Here is a 21843-nt window from a genome sequence, read left to right on the forward strand (position 1 = left end):
CATCCTAAAAGTGGATCAGTGGACTGTCTAAGGGCCGGTACACATGCTGCGTCTTTAACCGCCTGGAAAACACGGGGTTGGTGCTGGGTGCTACTCTTGTTCCTTTTCTGTGCCTGTGTTTTTATAAAGCAACATTATCCTGCAGAAACCTTTGCCAGGTCACATGGGAAACTTTTTAGAAAATAAATTATATTTCAATGCTAAAACTTCAACCAAAAGTTTGGATTTGAATACATGAGGAACCTTAAAGAAATAAGACGCTGCTGTTTAAGGTGAACAAACAATCAGTGATGTCACCAGTATGTCTGACCTGTTGTCTGTATCTGTTTTCCCAGGTGGGGGTCCAGGTGAAGGCCCAGGAGGAGGAGGTGGAGGAGGAGGCCCAGTAGATCTGCGGACTGAGCCCAGGGTGGGCTCTCTGTCTGCGGGGGTGGCGGCAGTGGACACAGCCATGAGGGAGCAGCAGCTCCAGCAGGAGCTCGTTCTGCTCAAACAGCAGCAGGAGCTCCAGAAACAGCTGCTGTTCGCCGAGTTCCAGAAGAAACACGAAGTGCTGACAAGACAGCACGAAGTCCAGCTGCAGGAGCACCTGAAGGTAGGCTGACAGGTGTCCGCTCACCGTACCTGGCTTCAGCTTCCTGCTCTGATGGTTCAGCTCGGTAACATGTGTGTGTTTGAAGCAACAACAGGAGCTGCTGGCGGCGAAGAGGCAACAGGAGCTGGAGCAGAAGAGGAAACTGGAGCAACAGAGACATGAAGAGCAGGAGAAGCATCGACTGGAGCAACAGCTGCTGCTGCTGAGGAACAAGGAGAAAGGCAAAGAGAGTACGTTACTCTGATACTGCTGCTGTTAATGTCACGTCTGGCTCTGTCTCCGTCCCTGTCGCTACGATAAACTCGTCTCACATGGCCAGACCTTTGTCCACACGCGGAGATTTAATGCCAGCACTCGCCTCTCCACGTGATGTTCCACCAAAATGAGTTCCTTCCCAACACTTTTTTGCATGAGCAGTGTCGCTGCATCCTGGGCTTAGCTCTGCCCCGGTGACTCTGATTGGTTTAAAGAAATACAAACAACTCAGAGTGTTTTTATGCCTCCGCACTGGTGAAAGCCGTGAACAGAGGCATGATGTTTTAGGGTTGTCTGTCCATCTGTCCGTCCCATTCTCACAGGCACGATATCTCAAGAATGCCTGGAGGAAATTTCTGTAAATTTGGCACAAACGTCCACTTTGAGTCTACAATAAACTGAGAATTTGGTGGTCAAATGTCAAAGATGCTGTGACCTAACACCTGTATATTGGAAGGAAATATCTTAAGAATGCACGGTGGAAAATTCTTTCAACTTGGCACAAATGTCCACTTTGACTTAGGTAGAGGTTGTTCTGTCTGATTCTTGTGAACACGATATCTGTAAAACACCTTGAGGGTACTTCTTTGTTCATCAAAATCTAATCAGTTCATCCTTGAGTCAAAGTGAACATTTGTGCCAAATTTGAAGGTCGCTGTGTATCCGTTTCACTCTCCTAGAGGTTTCCACAAATTTGGTTCACGCATCTACTTTGACTTACAAATGAACTGATTGGATTTTGATGGTCAGAGGTCAAAGACACTGTGACCTTGCGTCCATCCACTACTCGTGAGCATGATATCTCAAGAGTGACCTGAGGAAATTTCTTTAAATTTGGCACAAATGTCCATGTTGACTTAGTGATAAAATGATTTGATTGTGGTGGTCATTTGACCTGACGTTAGCTGCGGTGGCCGATCATGTAACTGCCGGTCAGAGCGTAAAGACACCCGCAGTTCACAGGAACAAGTCACTCAGTCTGTTTCTATCTTTGAATATTACAGTGAGCGAAAGACTTAAAGTGTGTATTAGAAGCTTGTGTGTTTTATCCTTCAAAGGAGTGTGCACTTTTGTTTGTGTGCTTTTGTGGCCGTAATGATAATTAAGAGAAACTCTGTTGATTTTTGAAAACAACCTAAACTTAGTGACAACAAAAACTCCGTCACTGAGATGGAGAGATTTCTCTCCTCCATCCGTTCCCCCACAAACGTCCCATTTCAGCGACACTCCCAAACGCCACACACCCCTGTGGCTAATCGCCGCAGCACCAGCTTTGGTGTAAAGCAACCTTAGTGTGGAATTTTAATGGGTTCAGCCAGACCTTCTCCAGCGCTGGCACAACCCGACGTAGGTCTGGCTCTGTGAGACTAATCACTACCATGCTGTGCACATGTTTGCTGTGTGTGTCTATACAACATGGCCACCTTCCTTTGCTGACTCTCTGCTGTGTTTCTGAAGGTGCCATCGCCAGTACGGAGGTGAAGCTGAAGCTGCAGGAGTTCCTCCTCAATAAGAAAGAGCCCGGCATCGGCGGACTGAACCATTCCTTCTCCCCAAAGTGCTGGTGAGGCCTGTGGAGACATCAACCTGTCGCATCACTGAAACATGATATACTGACCCGAGACAGGTTTTGTGACTCATCGTTCGCCCCAACTCGCCTCCTTACAAGTGCTCAGAACTGCTTCCTTGTTTACTGCCATCAGCACATTGGTCATGTAATTGCAGCCTTTCAAAATACGTGGGATACGTACGAATTTAGGTGCGTTACTTTTCATGGGGAAACAAACAAACAAACAGTTTGTTAGATCAGCCTTATTTTGTTGGTGCGTCGTGTCTCCACGGCGCTTTAAGACGCTCGTCCCGCTACTTTACGCACGTGCAGTGAGATAAAAAGGTGCTAATCTCGGGGTGTCGACCTGGACTCTGCGTCAACTGTGGAAGAGCCAGACAGAAATTTCTGACAACAGCTCCTGCAGCTGATTGGACCACGATGGGTCCTCACTTCCTGTGGCTCACTGCTGCAAACGATGCCTGATGAAGATGAAATTTGGTCCGACTCTAAAATGCGTCATGCATCTCAAAGGTCGGGTCAGAATACAGGCTGAGATCATTGAGTGTGTGTCCAGATGAACAGGATGAAACAGGAGAAGGATTCTGGGAAATGTAGGAAGTGACTAAATGAAGTTCATGAAGCAGGTCGTCAGAAAATGACTTCACTGAAACACTTTATATTCTGAAAGGATTTACCAGATGGATAACTCAGTGTGTGTGTGTGTGTGTGTGTGTGTGTGTTTGTGTGTGTGTGTGTCTTCAGGGGTGCCCAGCACACCTCCCTGGAGCAGGGCTCTCCTCCGCAGAGTAACACCCCAGGAACTCCTCCCTCCTACAAACTGCCCCCACTGCTGGGGAACTACGAAGGCAAAGACGACTTCCCGCTCCGCAAGACAGGTAGGACACACACACACACACACACAGAGGGAGGACGTGTGTGTGTGTGTGTGTGTGTGTGTGTGTGTGTGTGTAGTTTGACGAAGGATTATGTGGAGGAGTTGGAGTGTGGTGTGTTTCTGTATATGTGTGTGTGTGTGTGTGTGTGTGTGTGTACGTACAAGTGTGCAAGTGTGAGTCACTTTGAGTCTGACTCACCAGAGAAGAGGTAGCCTTAACAAGACACACACACACACACACACACACACACACACACGGTTTCAGATATAACTGATAGCATGTGAAAGCATTTCTCCAAACACGTCAATACAAAGCGAGGAGGTCAGGACAGACCAGACGTCAGAGGAAAACTTTAACATTGCACATTTACACGTTTCATTCGCATCATATCGGCGTTTCTGAAGTGGCGTAGTGATGATGTCATCAGGTGGTGGAGAGGATGGTGGATGACGTGACACCTGCCAAGGTGCAGAGCGTTGGCTGACTGTCGGTGTGTTGTGTCAGGGCTCTTACACATGATAGATTTATATCACACATGTAAAACATTGACCGAAAGAACGCTCATGCAAAATCCTTTCAAGTCTTTCTCAGTCAGATCTGTTATTAGGATTCACAACATCACGCAAGAATCATGAGGTCACGAGAGAGTCCGGCCCTGAACAGCTCACATTTCTGTGCTGTTCGATACAGTGGTGAAATTTGGTGTTTGGAAAATGGCGGCACTTTTTCATGAACATGAATTATGTAGGTAGGTAACTTTCCAAAATCTCTCTTTGAAGGTGCGGACACACCAAACCGACATCAAAGAACTAGCGGCGACGAAAGCCAACTGTTGCGTCGTCTACGTTGCCTCACGTCGCCCTGTGTCAGTTGCATTTGAACACAGCTACATTCTTGAGATCACGACAGAATCCAGCCCTGATTTGCTCCTGTGATAGAAACAGTATCGCCAAGTCTCCCAGTAGACACAGTCCTACCGTCAGTGCTGGACACTGTTTCAGCAGCTTAAACCAATAAAACCTGGACGCTTCTTGTCCCTCTGGTTCCTCTTCCTGCTCTCTGCTCTTCACCTTGACTTTTAAACCAAAGCCTCCTTAAAATATACCTGCTGCTGGCGCCGCTCATCCAGCACACCGACGCTGCAGCCAGAATGCAATGGAGGATTATCAGCCTGCACTCCTGTGTCCGCCCTGATAGGCTCCTGTTGGCACATCACCAGGAAACCTTCAAATACCCCAAAGAAATCCTCCGCCAACCAAAACAATGACATCACAATCAAACAAATCGCACCAGATTAAAAAGCCCCAAAGAAAGAAACACACACAGGAACAAATGTGTCCGAACAGACTGAAACACAGTCGGCTGTTGATCGTTGATGTGGTTTTTTTTGGCGCCATGCTGAGTCGTCTTCCTGTCTGCAGTCTCAGAGCCCAACCTGAAGGTGCGATCACGGTTGAAGCAGAAGGTGGCGGAGAGGCGGAGCTCCCCACTCCTCCGCAGGAAGGACGGGACCGTCATCAGCACCTTTAAGAAGAGAGCCATAGAGATATCAGGTAAACACACACACACACACACACACGTGTACACACTGACATGACAATGATTTACATTCTGGAAGAACAAAAGGAACAATGTGTTTTCAAAGTAAACATGAACTCCTCTTCCTCTCTGTGTCTCTGGTCCAGTCTCGTCTCTGTGTAACAGCGCTCCAGGTTCAGGTCCCAGCAGTCCCAACAGCTCCAACACGGCTATCGCCAACGGCAACACGGGGTCGGTGCCCAACATACAGACTGAGGTACACACACACACACACACACAACCAAACTGAACCAAACAGGTCAGGTGTGAACGCAGCCCGTTTTTGTGTTGTTGCACAGAAACATTTATTTATAAACGGAGATAACGAGGCTCAGGAGCTTCATCGTTGATCCAACATGTGCAGGTCAGATTTTACATGAGGAGACTGAGGTGAAAACATGAGGTGGAGTCAAACAGCTGCACTCTGATGATTAATGACAGATGTTTTATTAACTGGTTCATGAATTTGTTGTAAAGCAGTCGAGCCCAGAGAGAAGATGATGACCTACTAACTAACCTCTCTGTCTGTCTGTCTGTCTGTCTGTCTGTCTGTCTGTCTGTCTGCAGCTGAGGTCTCTGCACCAGACGCTGGGGGCTGATGGGACTTTGAGTCCTCTGAATCTCTACACCTCGCCCTCGTTGCCCAACATCTCCCTGGGCCTCCCAGCCAACACACACATCACGGTGGGTCACCGGCGGCATTTAGGCGGCATTTTGCTGCACTTTTGTTTTTATACTGCCAATGCTGAAAGAAGACTGATTGGGCGTTCCTGCAAATTTGCACAACTCCTGTTTAAAAACCCCAGTAACCATGGTAACTTCCCCCCACAGCCCCCTCAGAAGCTGTCCACCCAGCAGGAGGCCGAGCGTCAAGCTATCCAGTCACTGCGAGGGGGCGGAGCTCTAACAGGGAAGTTCCTCTCCACGTCCTCCCTACCTGCAGGTAAACTCACCTGAGCGCATCATTTATTTTATTCTTAAACAGCAGGTGTGTGTGTGTGTGTGTGTGTGTGTGTGTGTGAGGAAGCATTTAATTAAAAAAGCTTCTTGAGCATTACGTACTGAAGCTGTGTTTTCTGGAACGAGTAATGATGTCATCATGTGTCTCTGCAGGGGTGGGGCATGAGGTGGAGACTCCGCCCCCCAGCTCTCACTCCGCCCATTCCTCATTATTACAACATGTTCTACTGCTGGAGCAGGCCCGACAGCAGACAGCCATGCTCGCTGGTACACACACACAACACACACACACACACGTTGTCCACGCTAAAGTCCACGTTAGTCTCCGCCCACAGTGTCCAACTCATTGTGTCTCTGTCCCCCCCCAGTCCCCATGTACAGCCAGTCGCCGCTGGTTACGGCAGAGAGAGGCGTGTCCGGCGGCATGCGGGCGGTCAACAAGTTGCCTCGCCATCGGCCGCTAGCTCGGACCCAGAGTGCACCTCTGCCGCAGTCGCCGCAGGCGCTGCAGCAGCTGGTGGTGCAGCAGCAGCACCAGCACTTCCTGGAGAAACACTACAAGGTACACACACACACACACACACACACATACACACACACACACACATTCACACACTGACGTTACCTTATGTGTGTAGATGCTGTCGAAGGGGGCGGAGCTTCCCAGGCCGCCGCCCACCCACCCAGAGGAGACAGAGGAGGAGCTGACAGAGACCAATGACATGCAGGAGGACGATGAGGGGGCGGGGCTCCACAGGTGCCGTCAGTCAGCATCATCATCATCATCACTGATCGATCTTCATCAGTACCCGCGCTCTGTCTCTAACCTGTCACTCTGACCAATCAGGCTCCAGAAGGAGGGATCAGACGACAGCACGCCGTCCTCCGAGCAGCTCGCTGTGCACCTGAAGGGCGAGGAGGAGCACGGGAGCATGCACGTGAAAGGGGAGAGCACGGAGAGCGAGCTGGACGAAGAGGAGGAGGAGGATGACGTGGTCCAGCTGAGGGAGGGGGATGAAGAGGAGAAGGGGAGCTACTCACAGGTTTGTGCTTCGTTCTTATCTCCCAAATATCCGACTGCCGACGTCACAGCACCAGGAGTTTAATAATCGAAACCGACAACAGTGAAATTCCAAATATATTAATTATCAGACATGAACTTTATTTCAAGTTGAGTTTCGGTTAAAAAAAAGACCTGTGGACGAAGGAAAGCAGCTCAGCGTTTGTCTCTGCTCACAGCGAGCAGCTGGTGAAGCTGAACCAGAGTTGGAGGGAGACAGAGTGATTTTATGCCAGACTATCTTAAATTAGATTGGCTGTACTGATATGTTTAACAATGGTTTGAATTTGATTTGTGAGAGAGGGGCAAGGGCTCAACTCAGATGAAGGTGTCGCGCAAACAACACACATTTAATTGAGAATTAAAACCTAAAATATAAAATAATAATAATAATTCCTTCACTTTCAAGAGCGTCCTCGCACAGTGTGCTCAGGCGCTAATTATTAAAAGACATTAACAAAAAAAAGGTCTTGCAAATAGCACCACCTGGGGTCTGTCTGCTTACAGGTGTGTACGCTGCTCCGTCAGGTCGGGAAGAGTTGCCCATGTGAAGCTGCAGCACTGGAGAGAAAGCATCAGAGATTTGGCATTGACTTGGTACTGAACCGTCGAACCTCTTGTACTCCACCCCCATTTTGTAGCAAAAACACCTAAAATGACATACCCAAATTAAAATGACTGTAGCTTCTGAACCGCTCTGACTACATGCATGCATGAGGTCTTGTCAGAAAGAAAACTCCCTGCAGTTTCTTGTGAAAGTGTCAGAAACACTCTAGGTGATACAGAGACAGAGTAATGGGCCTCTGAAGTCAGTAACAAGTTGAAGATTTTGCCTAAAATAAAATAAAAAATGTGTTTCAGGATGAATAACTGTCTGTGGCTTCATCTGAGCAGGTAAATGACACTGTGGGGCTGTAGGCACACTATCAATGAACACTTGTTTCAAATTTGAAGAAGACTGCTCAAAGTATGACCATTCTACAGTGTTTTTACCATGAAAAGATCCAGGCGGAGCTCCACATGACAAGTGGGTCACTCTGCTTCAAAACAGTACTATCAGTGATCAAACAACACTCAGCCAGCTTCAGACATTGTACCTTATTGAAATCAGGTGTGATTATGATAGCTGATGTTGTTTATGACACACAAACACCATAAAATATCACCAAATAAAGCCATATGAAACGTGAAAGTTATGATCCCACTTTCTAGACGGTGTATCTCAGCCAAAAATAGTGGTAGGAGTGAGACTCTTACCTTTTATAAACCAGCTACGTCCCCGCTAACAGCTCCACATAAGATCGCGAGTAATCCTTTAACTTTTCCCGTCGAAAAACGCCATGACATGACTTGTCACCACTCATCGTGATTTTGGACTCTGTGTGTTTAGGCTGCTCTGGTGCCAAATACATAATAAATAAAAGAAAAACAATGTTATTTTTGAAAAGTCGAGAGCTTCCTGAATCCGGCAATACCAAACATCACATGGTTTGATGACGTAGTGCGCCTGGGAGATAGCATTTAACAGAGGTGGAGGGAGCGAGGCTAAGAAGGACTTGCAACAAAATCCACTTTTTTGGTGGTTTGTATTAACAGTGACTTTTAAATCACAGTACGAAGATGATGGTGGGATGACGGAGTGCTGGAGCTCCTCTGAAACTCCCTCTTCATCAATATGGAACCGTCTTGTTCCCAAACCTGAGTTTGAACTGTTCAGAGCATTTCACCCAAAATGATTTGGTTCAGATCCAGAATAGTTTCTTCTCAGCTGCAGCAGGTTTTCAGAGAGCGTTCAGAGGTCTCATTAACAGTTATTTTTGGTAAAAACAATATGTGTAATAACAGAACTAAAGTTTGCAGGTGATCAGTGATTTTGCTTCTTTCCGCCCAACGCCCTCAGTTGATGACACATCCTCGATTAAAATGGCTCCCCTCACACGGGTGGAAAGGCGGGCTGCTTCATTAGATGTATAAATACAGCTCATTCATTAGAGAGCATCAGGATAAGAATCCTGAACAGAAGTGGTTGAAGAGCTGAGTTAATGTGGTGTGAATGGAGAATGGCAGGGATGTGGGGGCACGTCAGATGGGTAAGCGCCGCTCTGAGGTCTCAGGTCCGTCTTTAACTCAGGCGGCGTTCAGCATCATCCCACAGAAGGATGAATCACTCAGCTGCATCATCAGCTGTCCTCCTGCTGTTTGCAGTCTTCGCTCTATTACAGATGTTGCTGTGTGTTAGAGATCTGACTCATCGCAGTGAACGCTCGGCCCGTTGCTGCAGTCCAAACCTGAGATGGCTTCAGGTGCTTTTCACCCTCGCACCGTTGTTTTCACACTTCCTGAGCTGCAGAGCGTTTCTGTCTTCCTTCTGGGTTTTTCTCTGGTCGTGCAGCTTCGTTACAGAAACAAGACGCTGCGCTGTGACGAGCTTGTTGTGTAACATGATTATTATCTGCTCTGAGAGAGAAGTTCTCGTCTTTAATGAACCCAAATGTGATTAAGAGTCACAGACGAGACTCGGTGTGCTTCAGTCACCAGCTGCTGTGAAACTTAAGACTTTGAAACGATCTGATGTGATAAAGTCAGGTTTGTTGTCACATTAGAGTCAAAGTTTTTTAAAGAGAGGTTTTTGGATCTTTATCAGTCAACTGATTTTATTACTCTCGTACCAAAGGTTGTGTTGAAATTAAGTCTGTCAAGCGATTGAAAAAATAGAATCTAATTAATTACATATATCAAATTTTGCTGTGAAAATATTTAGAAAATTTCATTTGAAATGAATGTTGTCAGATGTGTTATTGTAAAGCTGCTGGATTTTGGACACAGTTGTTCCTCTGTCCTCGACCAGCCAAACTGGTCTGCAGTCCGTTCTCTTAAGGCCCTGACACACCAAGCTGACGGTCGGCTGTCGACCAAAGTCGGGTCGTCGGTGAGCGTCTGTCGGCCTAGTTTTTGTGGTGTGTCCCACACCGTCGGCACTTCGGCGTCGGCAGCTTTTTGGCCGATTGAGCATGTTGAATCGGCGGCGGAGCTTGTCGGTGAGAGAGATCACTCTGATTGGCTGTTCAGGTTTTATTTCCTCGCCCCTGTAGCCAGTGAATCTGCCTGTAGTGAAACCGGGGCTAACCGGTGCTTCCTCCTCAGGCTCCACTTCACTCAGCTGCCCCACAGACCCGCTGCTTCTTCACACTTTAACCTGAATAACAAACCGGAGCTAGCTGGGAGCGGCTAGTGGAGCGTTAGCCGCAGCATGACCGGAGGGAAGCACAGCCAGTTAGCCAGCTCAGTCTTAACACCTGGTCGAGCGTGGCTCGATGAGGCTGCTAGCGTTAGCATCAGAGGCTGTGCTAGCTTAGACCTCTTTGTGTTGAGGTGACAGTTCAGGCTGAAGTTCTCTGATGGTACGAAAGTTTCTTCCTGCAGAACCTGCAGAGAACAGTGTTCCTGTCAACAGCCCCATCTGGGTGTTTTTTAAATGTAAGCAGCGTCGTCTCGTCTGCCTCCATCATGTGACAGAGACACTGTGGCCTTCAGTGACACACAGGGTCAAAGGGCACCATGGAACGCCATCAGTCAGTGTTTATTTTCTAACATGTTATTTTTTCTGTGATTAATTAACCAAAATTAACACGTTATTTTAACAGCATTAACAAAATGTGTATTTGCAAAAATGAATAATGTAGATAATAAAAGATAAATACTTGGTGTCCATGTGTAGACACAATATCACCATACTTTGCTGTATCAAAGTACTAGAAGACAAAATATGAATGTCATCCTCTGTCAGTATTTTACTTAAAGTTCATGTTGGTATTAGACGTCCTGACATCGAGTGTGGTCACCCAACACCAAAGGCGCTCTGAGCATGCTCCACAGTTTCCGCCCCGGGCTTTGACCCGGAAGTCCAATAGCATTAAATGTGTAAGAGAAGAAGAAGCCGGTAACAACATGGAGAAATCTACATCCAGAGCCGTGACTTTTTGGACGGACCAAATGTACAGAGCTGTAAAGTTGTCCACCATGGTAGCAGTTAGCTGCTAGCTAACCGTAGCTAACTTGTTTGTCCATTGTTTGGTCTGTGACGTAATAGGTCAACAGGAAAAAGGTCCAATACTAACAAGCTGAAAGGGGGCATATCTCCACCTATCGTAGAGGAGTCGCACATACTTGGCTCAATAAATGGATTCCCCTCCCGTGCTTGTATACTGGGACAAGGACAGTAGACCAGTTAGATGTCCTCGTCCAGCTGGGACTGTAGAAACACTTCACTGTGCACAGGAAACATACTAAGTGATGGTGGCGAGCTGGGTGGCGTCTTGATGCTGCTTAAAAACATTCGGTTTCTGCAAACAGAAATGATGCGTTTGTTTATTTACACACAGAGCAGGAAGTGAGATCAGATCACAAGTGTCACTCGAGACACATTCTGATATCATTTGTGAACGGGCTCTTTTGTTTCTCCCGCCTCGTCACACCCGGTCGACCCCTCTGACCCGCGCTCGCTGTGGGAGGTGTTTGTGCTGGAGGATGAATGGATGAGTCTCAAATCTGTGATCACATTCAGCTGAGTGGATTTTTGTCAAAGCGCACAGGAGCAGGATGAGTCATCCGGAGAGCTCTGACATTTTACACAAACAGAAAAAGGATGAATTTGAATGAAACTCAGTGCAACTCTTCGTTTTGTGAAACGCTTGCTGACGTCATCATGTGACATATAGATCCCTGTTCTGTCAGCGCCTGAAACCTGAAACCTACCTGAACAAACTCCTTCAAACTGTCCTCCAACACGAGAGCCTCACCGCTGGGCGTCCACACACACACACACACACACACACACACACTGACGCTGCAGTGACATCACCAGCTGGTGACTCAACCCCTGGACTCATTGCTGTGTGTCTTCCTGTACGTCTGTATATCTTGAAGTGTGTGTGTTTTAGTGTCCACCCACACATGATGAGTCACCCAGATCGCAGCAGGGAGCACAGCAACACTCCCTATATATAGACCCAGTGTGTGTGTGTGTGTGTGTGTGTGTCTGCAGACAAACCTTAAAATCACACACACTCTGTGGAGGTTGGTGATGAGTGAAGTTTCAGCACAGTCAGTCCGAGTGTCACGAAAACCTGAACACAAATGTCGTCATCATGAAACGAGTCGCAGCAGCGTTTTTATCGCTGCGTCGAATCAGTCGCTGAGTTTGAGCGTTTTTATAAATGTTTATGAGCTGACAGAATATCTGAGTGTGTGATGACGGAGACGGACAGGAGGACTGTTGGCGTTCAGCACACCATCTCTGCAGTGAATGAATGCCTCTCTGATTCATCCTGCTGCTGCTGTGAATCATAACTCTCTCTCTCTCTGTGTCTCTTCTTCCCTCCTTCCCATCAGGCCTTGCAGCAGCTGGGTGTGTTCCAGTCCTCGCTGCCCCACAGACCTCTGGGACGAGCGCAGTCCTCCCCCGCCACGGCTACCGTCAATCCCATCAAACACCTCTTCACCACCGGTCAGTTTCTCTCTCTGCACATCTGCTCCCTTATTGGACGACAGTTTGACATCAGCCGTGTCGGTGCGCCCGCTGTTAAACCACCGTGCTGGTTGCCTAGCAACAGGGAGCTGACTGTTAGCTGGCGGTTCAGATGAACTGAAAAACCTGAAATTCTTCAGCAGAGTTTCTTCTGCAGGAGCTGATGTCCTGGGACCAGCTGCACAAAACACCTTTAGTTTTCTCCTTAAATGTGACACTAAAGGCTTTATTGCTCCTTAGCTGAGGGACTTAGTTAAGTGGGATTCATACTTCTGTGTCGAATCAACACCGTACAGAGTCTACGCCATAACCTACGCCGTAGACTGACGTTACGTTACAGATCAGAAGCACAGAGAGTTGTTGACTAGAGATGATACGCCGTCTCATGGCGGTCACTTCCTGTCAGCGTTACAGATCAGAAGCGCAGAGAGTCGTTGACTAGAGATGATACGCCGTCTCATGGCGGTCACTTCCTGTCAACGTTACAGATCAGAAGCGCAGAGAGTCGTTGACTAGAGATGATACGCCGTCTCATGGCGGTCACTTCCTGTCAGCGTTACAGATCAGAAGCGCAGAGAGTCGTTGACTAGAGATGATACGCCGTCTCATGGCGGTCACTTCCTGTCAACGTTACAGATCAGAAGCACAGAGAGTCGTTGACTAGAGATGATACGCCGTCTCATGGCGGTCACTTCCTGTCGACGTTACAGATCAGAAGCACAGAGAGTCGTTGACTAGAGATGATACGCCGTCTCATGGCGGTCACTTCCTGTCGACGTTACAGATCAGAAGCACAGAGAGTTGTTGACTAGAGATGATACGCCGTCTCATGGTGGTCACTTCCTGTCAACCAGCAGCATTTTACTACGTTACAGAACAGAGTGTCGACAGCGGTTGTTTGTTTGAATCTTTGGTCTGCTCTGGACTTCACATTCAGGCGTCTTCTCCGTCAGTTAACTGACACCTTCAGTCATGTTTCAGTTGTATCTGCTGACACCTGGTGGTGATCATCAGTTACTACAGAACACATCTCTTCCCAGCTCTTATTAGTTCAGCCCTGGTTGATATCTACATGTCTCTGTCCTTACTGTCTGCAGGGCTCGTCTACGACAGCCTGATGTTGAAGCATCAGTGTGTTTGTGGCAACGCTCACATCCACCCGGAGCATGCTGGGAGAGTGCAGAGCATCTGGTCCAGACTGCAGGAGACGGGCCTACTGGGCCGCTGCGAGGTACACACACACTCACACTTACACTCACACACACACACACACACAGTCCTTAATACTCTGGACAGAGCTCCGCCCACATTGCTGTAATCTGATGGTTATAAAAGTTTTACTTAGTTTTTATTTTATTATAATTGTTACTTTTTGATTTAAGTTGATTTTCTTTCATAAGGACAGGTTCAATATTATACCCATACAGAAATTGGAGAACTGACAAACTCACCAGTGGTCTCATTATTAAAACAATGAGTTGGATCTATAATAAAAATGTACAGTATGTACGGACAGAAGTCAAAATGGCGCACACCAAAATATATTCAACCGTTTCCACAATCAGCCTCCACCCCACCTTCTGCATCGCAGATTCCCCTTTTCCAAATTGTTCATCAGCATGGATCAAAGTTTCTCACGTCAAGTCTGTTTTTATAGATCACAACTTTTGCATGTGAAGTGGCGTTTGCCTCTTTCAACCCTCGGTTTGTGCGTACGCAGTGTTTATAAATGAGACTGCAGCTGATTTAAAACCTCTTGTACTCCACCCCCATTTTGTAGCAAAAACACCTAAAATGACATACCCAAATTAAAATGACTGTAGCTTCTGAACCGCTCTGACTACATGCATGCATGAGGTCTTGTCAGAAAGAAAACTCTCTGAAGTTTCTTGTGAAAGTGTCAGAAACACTCTAGGTGATACAGAGACAGAGTAATGGGCCTCTGAAGTCAGTAACAAGTTGAAGATTTTGTTTCAGGATGAATAACTGTCTGTGGCTTCATCTGAGCAGGTAAATGACACTGTGGGGCTGTAGGCACACTATCAATGAACACTTGTTTCAAATTTGAAGAAGACTGCTCAAAGTATGACCATTCTACAGTGTTTTTACCATGAAAAGATCCAGGCGGAGCTCCACATGACAAGTGGGTCACTCTGCTTCAAAACAGTACTATCAGTGATCAAACAACACTCAGCCAGCTTCAAACATTGTACCTTATTGAAATCAGGTGTGATTATGATAGCTGATGTTGTTTATGACACACAAACACCATAAAATATCACCAAATAAAGCCATATGAAACGTGAAAGTTATGATCCCACTTTCTAGACGGTGTATCTCAGCCAAAAATAGTGGTAGGAGTGAGACTCTTACCTTTTATAAACCAGCTACGTCCCTGCTAACAGCTCCACATAAGATCGCGAGTAATCCTTTAACTTTTCCCGTCGAAAAACGCCATGACATGACTTGTCACCACTCATCGTGATGTTGGACTCTGTGTGTTTAGGCTGCTCTGGTGCCAAATACATAATAAATAAAAGAAAAACAATGTTATTTTTGAAAAGTCGAGAGCTTCCTGAATCCGGCAATACCAAACATCACATGGTTTGATGACGTAGTGCGCCTGGGAGATACCATTTAACAGAGGAGGAGGGGGAGTGAGGACGTCGGCATCCTGGCGGAGTTAGAGAGGTTAAACCAATAAAAACTCTGAATAAAAACGTTTCATTGTTCACATCAGTGTTTCTCTGAGACTGTTTGGTCTGTTGGAGATGAGCTGTTAGTTCAGCTTCGTTTCACATTGTAAAGTTTGGGCTACTGTAGAAACATGGCGGTGCAACATGGTGATCTCTGTAGACGAGGACCTGCTCCCTGTGTAGATATAAACATCAGATCAGATTCACTTTAAATCCGACACTCTGGAGCTTTGACTGTTTGATTTGTACAAACTCCTCACTCAGTGTGTGTGTGTGTGTGTGTGTGTGTGAGCAGAGGATTCGGGGGCGTAAGGCGTCTCTGGATGAGATCCAGTCGGTCCATTCAGAGTTCCACACTCTGCTGTACGGAACCAGTCCGCTCAACAGACACAAGCTGGACCACAAGAAGCTGCTGGGTAACCGTCTGTCTGTCTGCCTGTCTGTCTGTCTGCCTGTCTGCCTGTCTGTCTGTCTGTCTGCCTGTCTGTCTGTCTGCCTGTCTCACTGTCTGTCTGTCTGTCTGCCTGTCTGTCTGTCTGTCTGCCTGTCTCACTGTCTGTCTGTCTGTCCTGACATGACCTGTGAGCTCTGCTCTGATTGGTTGTTTCAGGTCCAATCAGCCAGAAGATGTACGCTGTTCTTCCCTGTGGAGGAATCGGGGTGAGGCTCTCTGTCAATAAACCATGTTTACTTGCTCACCAATATTATTCTATCTGTGGTCTGAGCTCTGTGCCGCCCCCTGCAGGTGGACAGTGACACCGTGTGGAATGAGATGCACTCGTCAGCGGCGGTCCGCATGGCAGTCGGCTCCGTCATCGAGCTGGCCTTCAGAGTGGCTGCAGGCGAGCTGAAGGTAACACACACACACACACACACACACACACACACACACACACACACTGCTGAGTTTTCTGATACTCACACACGGTCCGATCCGTCCTTCACTCTGCGTCTCTGTCTGTCCCAGAACGGCTTCGCTGTGGTTCGTCCACCAGGTCACCACGCTGAGGAGTCCACCGCCATGTCAGTACACACACGCACACACACAGTCATTGTTACACTGTTGGATGTTTCACCACGTCACACTCTGATGACGACTAACTGTAACACTCTGTGTGTGAACAGGGGGTTCTGTTTCTTTAATTCAGTCGCCATCACTGCCAAACTGCTGCAACAGAAACTGGGAGTGGGCAAGATCCTCATCGTGGACTGGGTGAGTAACACACACACACACACACACACACAACCTGTCTGCATCGTCACCTGTCATACGCCATGTGTCAGCCTTCATTCACAGAGACACGACCACAGCTCAGACACCTCAGCCTCGTTATAGACTCTGAAGCTTTCCTCGTATGCGCATGGAAGGGCAACTGGCGTCATGCACGTAAAGTCACTGAATCGATGAATGAACTTCTGCAGGTACGTCCTTGGTGTCATACGTCCCTGGAGGATCTCAGTGCTGATTGGCTATCACAGCGTGAATTGGTCGCTGAAGATCAGATTTTTCAACTCTTGCAAATAAGTGGATGATGCGAAATCACTCTACTCACGTTATTCACGCCGCATCCATTCACATCCATCACACTGCTCGGCAGGAATTCACATCTAATCGCGTCTTTACATAAACTTCACATGTAATTCACTTGTGCGAATTGTTTTATTTTCACCCGGTGTGAACAGGCTTTCCTCGTATGTGCGAAGAGGTTTGCTCTCTCTGCCTCATGTTGTGTTCTCATGGTGCGTTCGTTTTGTACTCGGAGGTCGGAAATTCCCAGTTCCCAGTCGGAAGTTTAAACTTGAACGCACCCTGAGATCAGATTTCCAACTCAGAAACCCGGAGCAACCGCATCAACCTCGACTTACGAATTCAAGATGGTTGCCGGTCACATACATAGTGAGTCAGCGCTCTGCTAAAGTACTGTTTATAGCAATTTTATCTTATTTGTTTCACATCAGGTCAGCCTCATCTGCAGCGTTCATCAGTTGGAGTGCGTGATGGTTTTGAAGCTGTCTATACTCCCAAAGTGTAAGAGCAACAAAGGCTTTCTTGCGGGCGTCCATGTTTTTTTCCGACTTGTCCACTGTCGTCAACTAGAATGCAAAAACTGTTGTCAACTCGGAGGTGACATCATTCCTACTTCCGACTTCCAGCCTCCGAGTACAAAACGAACGCAGCATCACCAAATGCGATGCAAATTTTCATGTCATATGACTCGCCTAAGTTTGAACGCTAGAATATTTTGTATTGGCTCAATTCACGTGCGTGAAATTGCTGAATCAATCAATAAACTTGCGCTGGTACGCCCTCGGCGTCAAAGGATCTCAGTGCTGATGGGCTGTGGCGGCGCGAATCAGTCGCTGAAGTTCAGATTTTTCATCTCTTGTGAATAAGCATGTGACACCAAATCATGTATTCACTTAATTAATGCTGCTTAATTCACGTGTTCAGCATTCATTACACTACCTGCTGCAAATACGCATCTAATGGCATCTTTATAATGACGTTACAAGTAAGTTTTTTTTGTTTTATTCATGCCCTGTGTGAACACATCAGGCTTTGCTCGTATGCACGTGGAAGGGCAGAGCCATGCCGCCAAATATAACACTGCAAATGGGAATGAAGTTTCTTTGACTGAAGTTTTCCTGACTGAAATAAAGTTAATTCATTTGTTCATAGAGTCTGCCTCCATCCTGTCACACAAGTAAACCAGCTGTAAACACACGTAACACACGAGTTACGTTTAACCAGACGACTCTGTTTTCACCTCTCTGTGCAAAAGTCATAAAACTAACGGCTGATTTATTCTCAGTGTAGCTGAGCTGATCTCTCTTATATATGATGAGATGACAGCGTTACCATGACGTCTTTATGTCACAATAATCATGTAGTGAAACTCAGCTCACACAGTGTGTCCACAGCGTCTTCATCAGCACTGACCTTCTCTCTGATGTCACTGTGACCCATCACTGCAGGACATTCACCATGGCAACGGCACCCAGCAGGCCTTCTACAGCGACCCCAACGTCCTCTACATCTCCCTCCATCGCTATGACGACGGGAACTTCTTCCCCGGCAGCGGAGCTCCTGAGGAGGTACACACACACACACACACACACACACACACACACACACAGAGGTAAAATTACTCTGTAGCGTCCACAGTGACCACAGCTCTGTGTGTGTCTCTGTCTGCAGGTGGGCTCAGGTGCAGGTGTTGGTTTCAATGTGAACATCGCGTGGACTGGAGGAGTGGAGCCACCTATGGGTGATGTGGAGTACCTCACTGCCTTCAGGTAAACACTCATTATTATTGTTATTATGGGATTGTTATCTTGTACATATAGTTTTCAAACGGTGACACTGTTTCTAAGATCAACAGAGATACACAGGTGGAGTGAATGTGGACGCTGGTCGTCAGACAGTCAGTCTGGTGCTGCGTTCAAGTGCTGCTCGAATTTTCCCTTTTTCAGAGTTGGAGGTTGTTCCTATAACTTCAGAGTGTTGATGAGCTCTAATAGTTGTGATGTGGAAACAACATGGTTGCCATAAAGACGTGTTGTGTTTACAGATGCTTATCTGTAGGGCTGGGCGCTATGACAACATTTTCATATCACGTTTTTTTTAAAAATCGCATCGGTTTCACAGTGTTTGACAGTAGTTTGCTCGGGTTCGGCCCACTTGACACGCTGCTGTGTTGTGCTACAGCCTATTCAAGTGCTGAAATTTGTTATGTACGTGACAACGCCTGAACGCAACACAGGCTCCACTCCATTAGTGCCATGCTCGGTTATAATTGTCACCATGTAGAGAAAGAAATGACATGCCGTCATGTAAATAATATATATATATATATAAAATATATATAAGATGAATAACATAAGGCTCTTTAGTTTGTTTAATAAGAGGGCAAGGTCTAGACCTGTTCTATAGGCCTGGATATGAAGCGTCCGTAGCTCCAAATAATATAACGGTAGTTTCTAAAGTGCTAAGACAAAAAAAAGACAAATAATTCAGCAGTTCATATTTCAGCACGACGGTGCGCCGCTGCTAGTTGCATTCAGGGAAACACTGCTCGTTGTGGTTTGAGTTCTTCTGGGTCATCGTGTACAGTTCAGTTTCACGACTCTCTCCAGCAGCCATTCTCGCCCCTAAACTTTTCTCTACACTCTCACTCTCGCCGGCTCGAGCACGCCTGTGGTGTGCAGCGGTGAAATGGGTCCCCGCTGAAACACTTTCCCGCCATGCACATTCGGGACGTTGTTTGGGCTATTTACCGGTATTGCGGCGTATCAAAAATTCATATCATAAGGAGAATAAAATAAACACCGGTTTTCAGTATGAACCGGTGTACCGCACAGCCCTACTTGTCTTGTCTATTAGATTCCGACAGTTTGGCTCCTCCCCCTTTAGTGCTTCTATAAGGCAGAGAACAAGTGATGATAGACGCATGAGATCTGTGATACCTGTAGTAATAATAATAATAATAATAATAATACATTTTATTTTTAAGGCGCCTTTCATGGCACTCAAGGTCACCGTACAACAATCAAACAAAATACAGGTAATACAATTAAAACACATCTAAAATACAACGGAAAAACGGTCTGGTCAGCTTTTACAGTGAGAGCAGCTCAGTCAGACAACACTGATCAGAGACAGCGACACAGATCGTTCATATGGCGAAAAGAAAATCTAAAATATGAATAAATAAATAAATAAACAGGCAGCGAATCAGAGCAGAGGCAGAGAAGGACAGAGGGATGTCGTATGCTGTAAAGCCCTGTGAGGCAAATTGTGATTTGTGATATTGGGCTTTATAAATAAAATTGATTGAATTGAAATTGAACAGAAGGACGCAGCACACTGACTGGCTGTTGTCACGGTTACTTCTGCTGCGTCATCAGCTATTTGATTTTCATATTCAGTAAAAATATCCAAAGCTTTTCATCATTAAACATGAATTTCATCACAATCGGCTGTCGACATCGTTTTAATCGCTCAGCGCCAAATATGTGAACTAATACGAGTTTATTTTCACCTGCCAAACATTTACTGTCGTCAGGTTTGTGTTTATATGACGTCAGAGTCAGCAGGTCCAGGTGCACCAACAGCTTTGTCAACTTTGGAGTTTACGTTCCAACTTGAGGCGGCGTCAGGAACTCATTTTTCCTTTTATTCTGACAGCACATGAACGCAGCATGAAAAAAATACCCTGCATTACGAATACCGTAAGGAAGGAGCTGTAATAGAGTGTGTGTGTGTGTGTGTGTGTGTGTGTGTGTGTGTGCAGGACCATAGTGATGCCTGTCGCCCAGCAGTTCAGTCCAGACGTGGTCCTGGTGTCTGCGGGCTTCGACGCCGTGGAGGGTCATCAGTCTCCTCTGGGAGGATACAACGTCTCTGCCAAGTGTGAGTGACACCCCGGTTACCATGGTGACCAGACCAAGACACGTTTGTGAGCGTGGCCTCAGCGGCACTTTGCCAAATGCTTTTAATAATCAGTGTCCCTGAACGTGTCGTGTGTCGGCAGGTTTCAGTCAGCTGACGCAGCTGCTGATGGGTCTGGCGGGCGGGCGCGTTGTCATGGCGCTGGAGGGAGGTCATGACCTCACAGCCATCTGTGACGCATCAGAGGCCTGCGTCTCTGCGCTCCTGGGAGACCCGGTGAGAATCTGATCAGTGATTAGTCATGGCTTACTGTCAAACAGTGAACAGGATGAAGACATGACGAGGACTCTGTAGGTCTGCAGAACACTTCGTGGTCGTTTGAGGCTTTTTTAAAGATTTTAAATCTCCGTACGACAGATTCTCGTGTCCGTTTGAATGTTAAATGAACAGTTCAACTTTTTATGCTTTGGCGCCAGCGATAGCTGCGAAGCTGCGTTTTGTTTGCAGGTTCTCTGTTTGTCCTTTCATACGTGTTCACACACTTTGAGGGAATTTCTTCAAATTTGGCACAAACGTCCACTCAGACCTAACGAGGTCACTGAGATCATGTGTCTGTGTCATTTTTGTGAACATATCTAAAGAACATCTTCAGGGATTTTTTAAAAATTTGGCAGAAACGTCACTTCGACTCAACAATGAACTGATTAGGTTTGGATGATCAAAAGTCGAGGTCCCTGTCACCTCCTCTGTCTCATTCTCATGAACGTGATATTAAAACACCTCAAGTGAAGCACAAACATCCACTTAGACCTAACGATGAACTAATTAGATTTTGGTGGTCGAAGGTCACTGTGATTTGTGTTATTAACGTGTGTGTGTGTGTGTGTGTGTGTGTGTGTGTGTGTGTGTGTGTGTCAGTGTGACGCTGTGTTTCAGTGGCCGCAGGAGAAGCCGTGTCCCAAAGCTCGGGCCTCGTTAGAGAGAGTCATCGAGATCCAGAGTAAGACACACACACACACACACACACACACACACACACTGTACGTATACACACTGATGACGCTGCGGCGTGTCCTGACCCTCCGTCTCTTTGTCCCTGCAGGTAAACACTGGTCCTGTCTCCAGACTTTGTCCCAGACGAGCGGACAGTCACTGTTGGACGACCCCATCAGCGCTCAGGGCCAATCAGAGAAGGAGGAGGCGGAGACAGTCAGCGCCATGGCGTCTCTCAGTGTCGATGTCGAGCCGCCGGGCGCAGATCCTGACGACACAGAAACCAGCAGGTCAGCGGTGCGGCGTGACATTTCACACTGAGCCCATTAACGCCTTGTT

General features: G+C 46.9%; 1 protein-coding gene and 1 long non-coding RNA gene across 4 annotated transcripts in view; one reads left to right on the forward strand and one right to left on the reverse strand.

Annotated features, from left to right (window-relative positions):
• The window catches only part of LOC125879334 (uncharacterized), a 74584-nt gene extending 59258 nt beyond the window's left edge, over positions 1-15326 (reverse strand). Inside the window, exon 1 of one of the 2 annotated variants that reach the window (XR_007447855.1) lies at positions 14213-15326. This is a non-coding gene — a long non-coding RNA (uncharacterized LOC125879334). Of the gene's footprint in view, positions 1-7546; positions 8017-14212 lie in introns of those variants that run through there. The other variant, XR_007447854.1, reaches the window with a different exon arrangement.
• hdac5 (histone deacetylase 5) overlaps positions 1-21843 on the forward strand; it is a 65379-nt gene that overhangs the window by 38185 nt on the left and 5351 nt on the right. For both annotated transcript variants that reach the window (XM_049561040.1, XM_049561039.1), the window contains 25 exons: positions 336-595; positions 681-825; positions 2309-2414; positions 3165-3298; positions 4720-4851; positions 4984-5093; positions 5444-5560; positions 5708-5819; positions 5990-6103; positions 6205-6398; positions 6475-6593; positions 6684-6879; positions 12288-12402; positions 13521-13654; positions 15415-15535; positions 15730-15779; positions 15865-15972; positions 16087-16142; positions 16245-16332; positions 18096-18215; positions 18319-18416; positions 20414-20532; positions 20654-20787; positions 21430-21511; positions 21614-21794. In XM_049561040.1, the coding sequence (XP_049416997.1) occupies positions 336-595; positions 681-825; positions 2309-2414; positions 3165-3298; positions 4720-4851; positions 4984-5093; positions 5444-5560; positions 5708-5819; positions 5990-6103; positions 6205-6398; positions 6475-6593; positions 6684-6879; positions 12288-12402; positions 13521-13654; positions 15415-15535; positions 15730-15779; positions 15865-15972; positions 16087-16142; positions 16245-16332; positions 18096-18215; positions 18319-18416; positions 20414-20532; positions 20654-20787; positions 21430-21511; positions 21614-21794 (3145 nt within the window). The remainder of the gene's footprint in view (positions 1-335; positions 596-680; positions 826-2308; positions 2415-3164; positions 3299-4719; positions 4852-4983; positions 5094-5443; positions 5561-5707; positions 5820-5989; positions 6104-6204; positions 6399-6474; positions 6594-6683; positions 6880-12287; positions 12403-13520; positions 13655-15414; positions 15536-15729; positions 15780-15864; positions 15973-16086; positions 16143-16244; positions 16333-18095; positions 18216-18318; positions 18417-20413; positions 20533-20653; positions 20788-21429; positions 21512-21613; positions 21795-21843) is intronic.

Source organism: Epinephelus fuscoguttatus, linkage group LG19, assembly GCF_011397635.1.
Source record: "Epinephelus fuscoguttatus linkage group LG19, E.fuscoguttatus.final_Chr_v1".
Classification (NCBI taxonomy): domain Eukaryota; kingdom Metazoa; phylum Chordata; class Actinopteri; order Perciformes; family Serranidae; genus Epinephelus; species Epinephelus fuscoguttatus.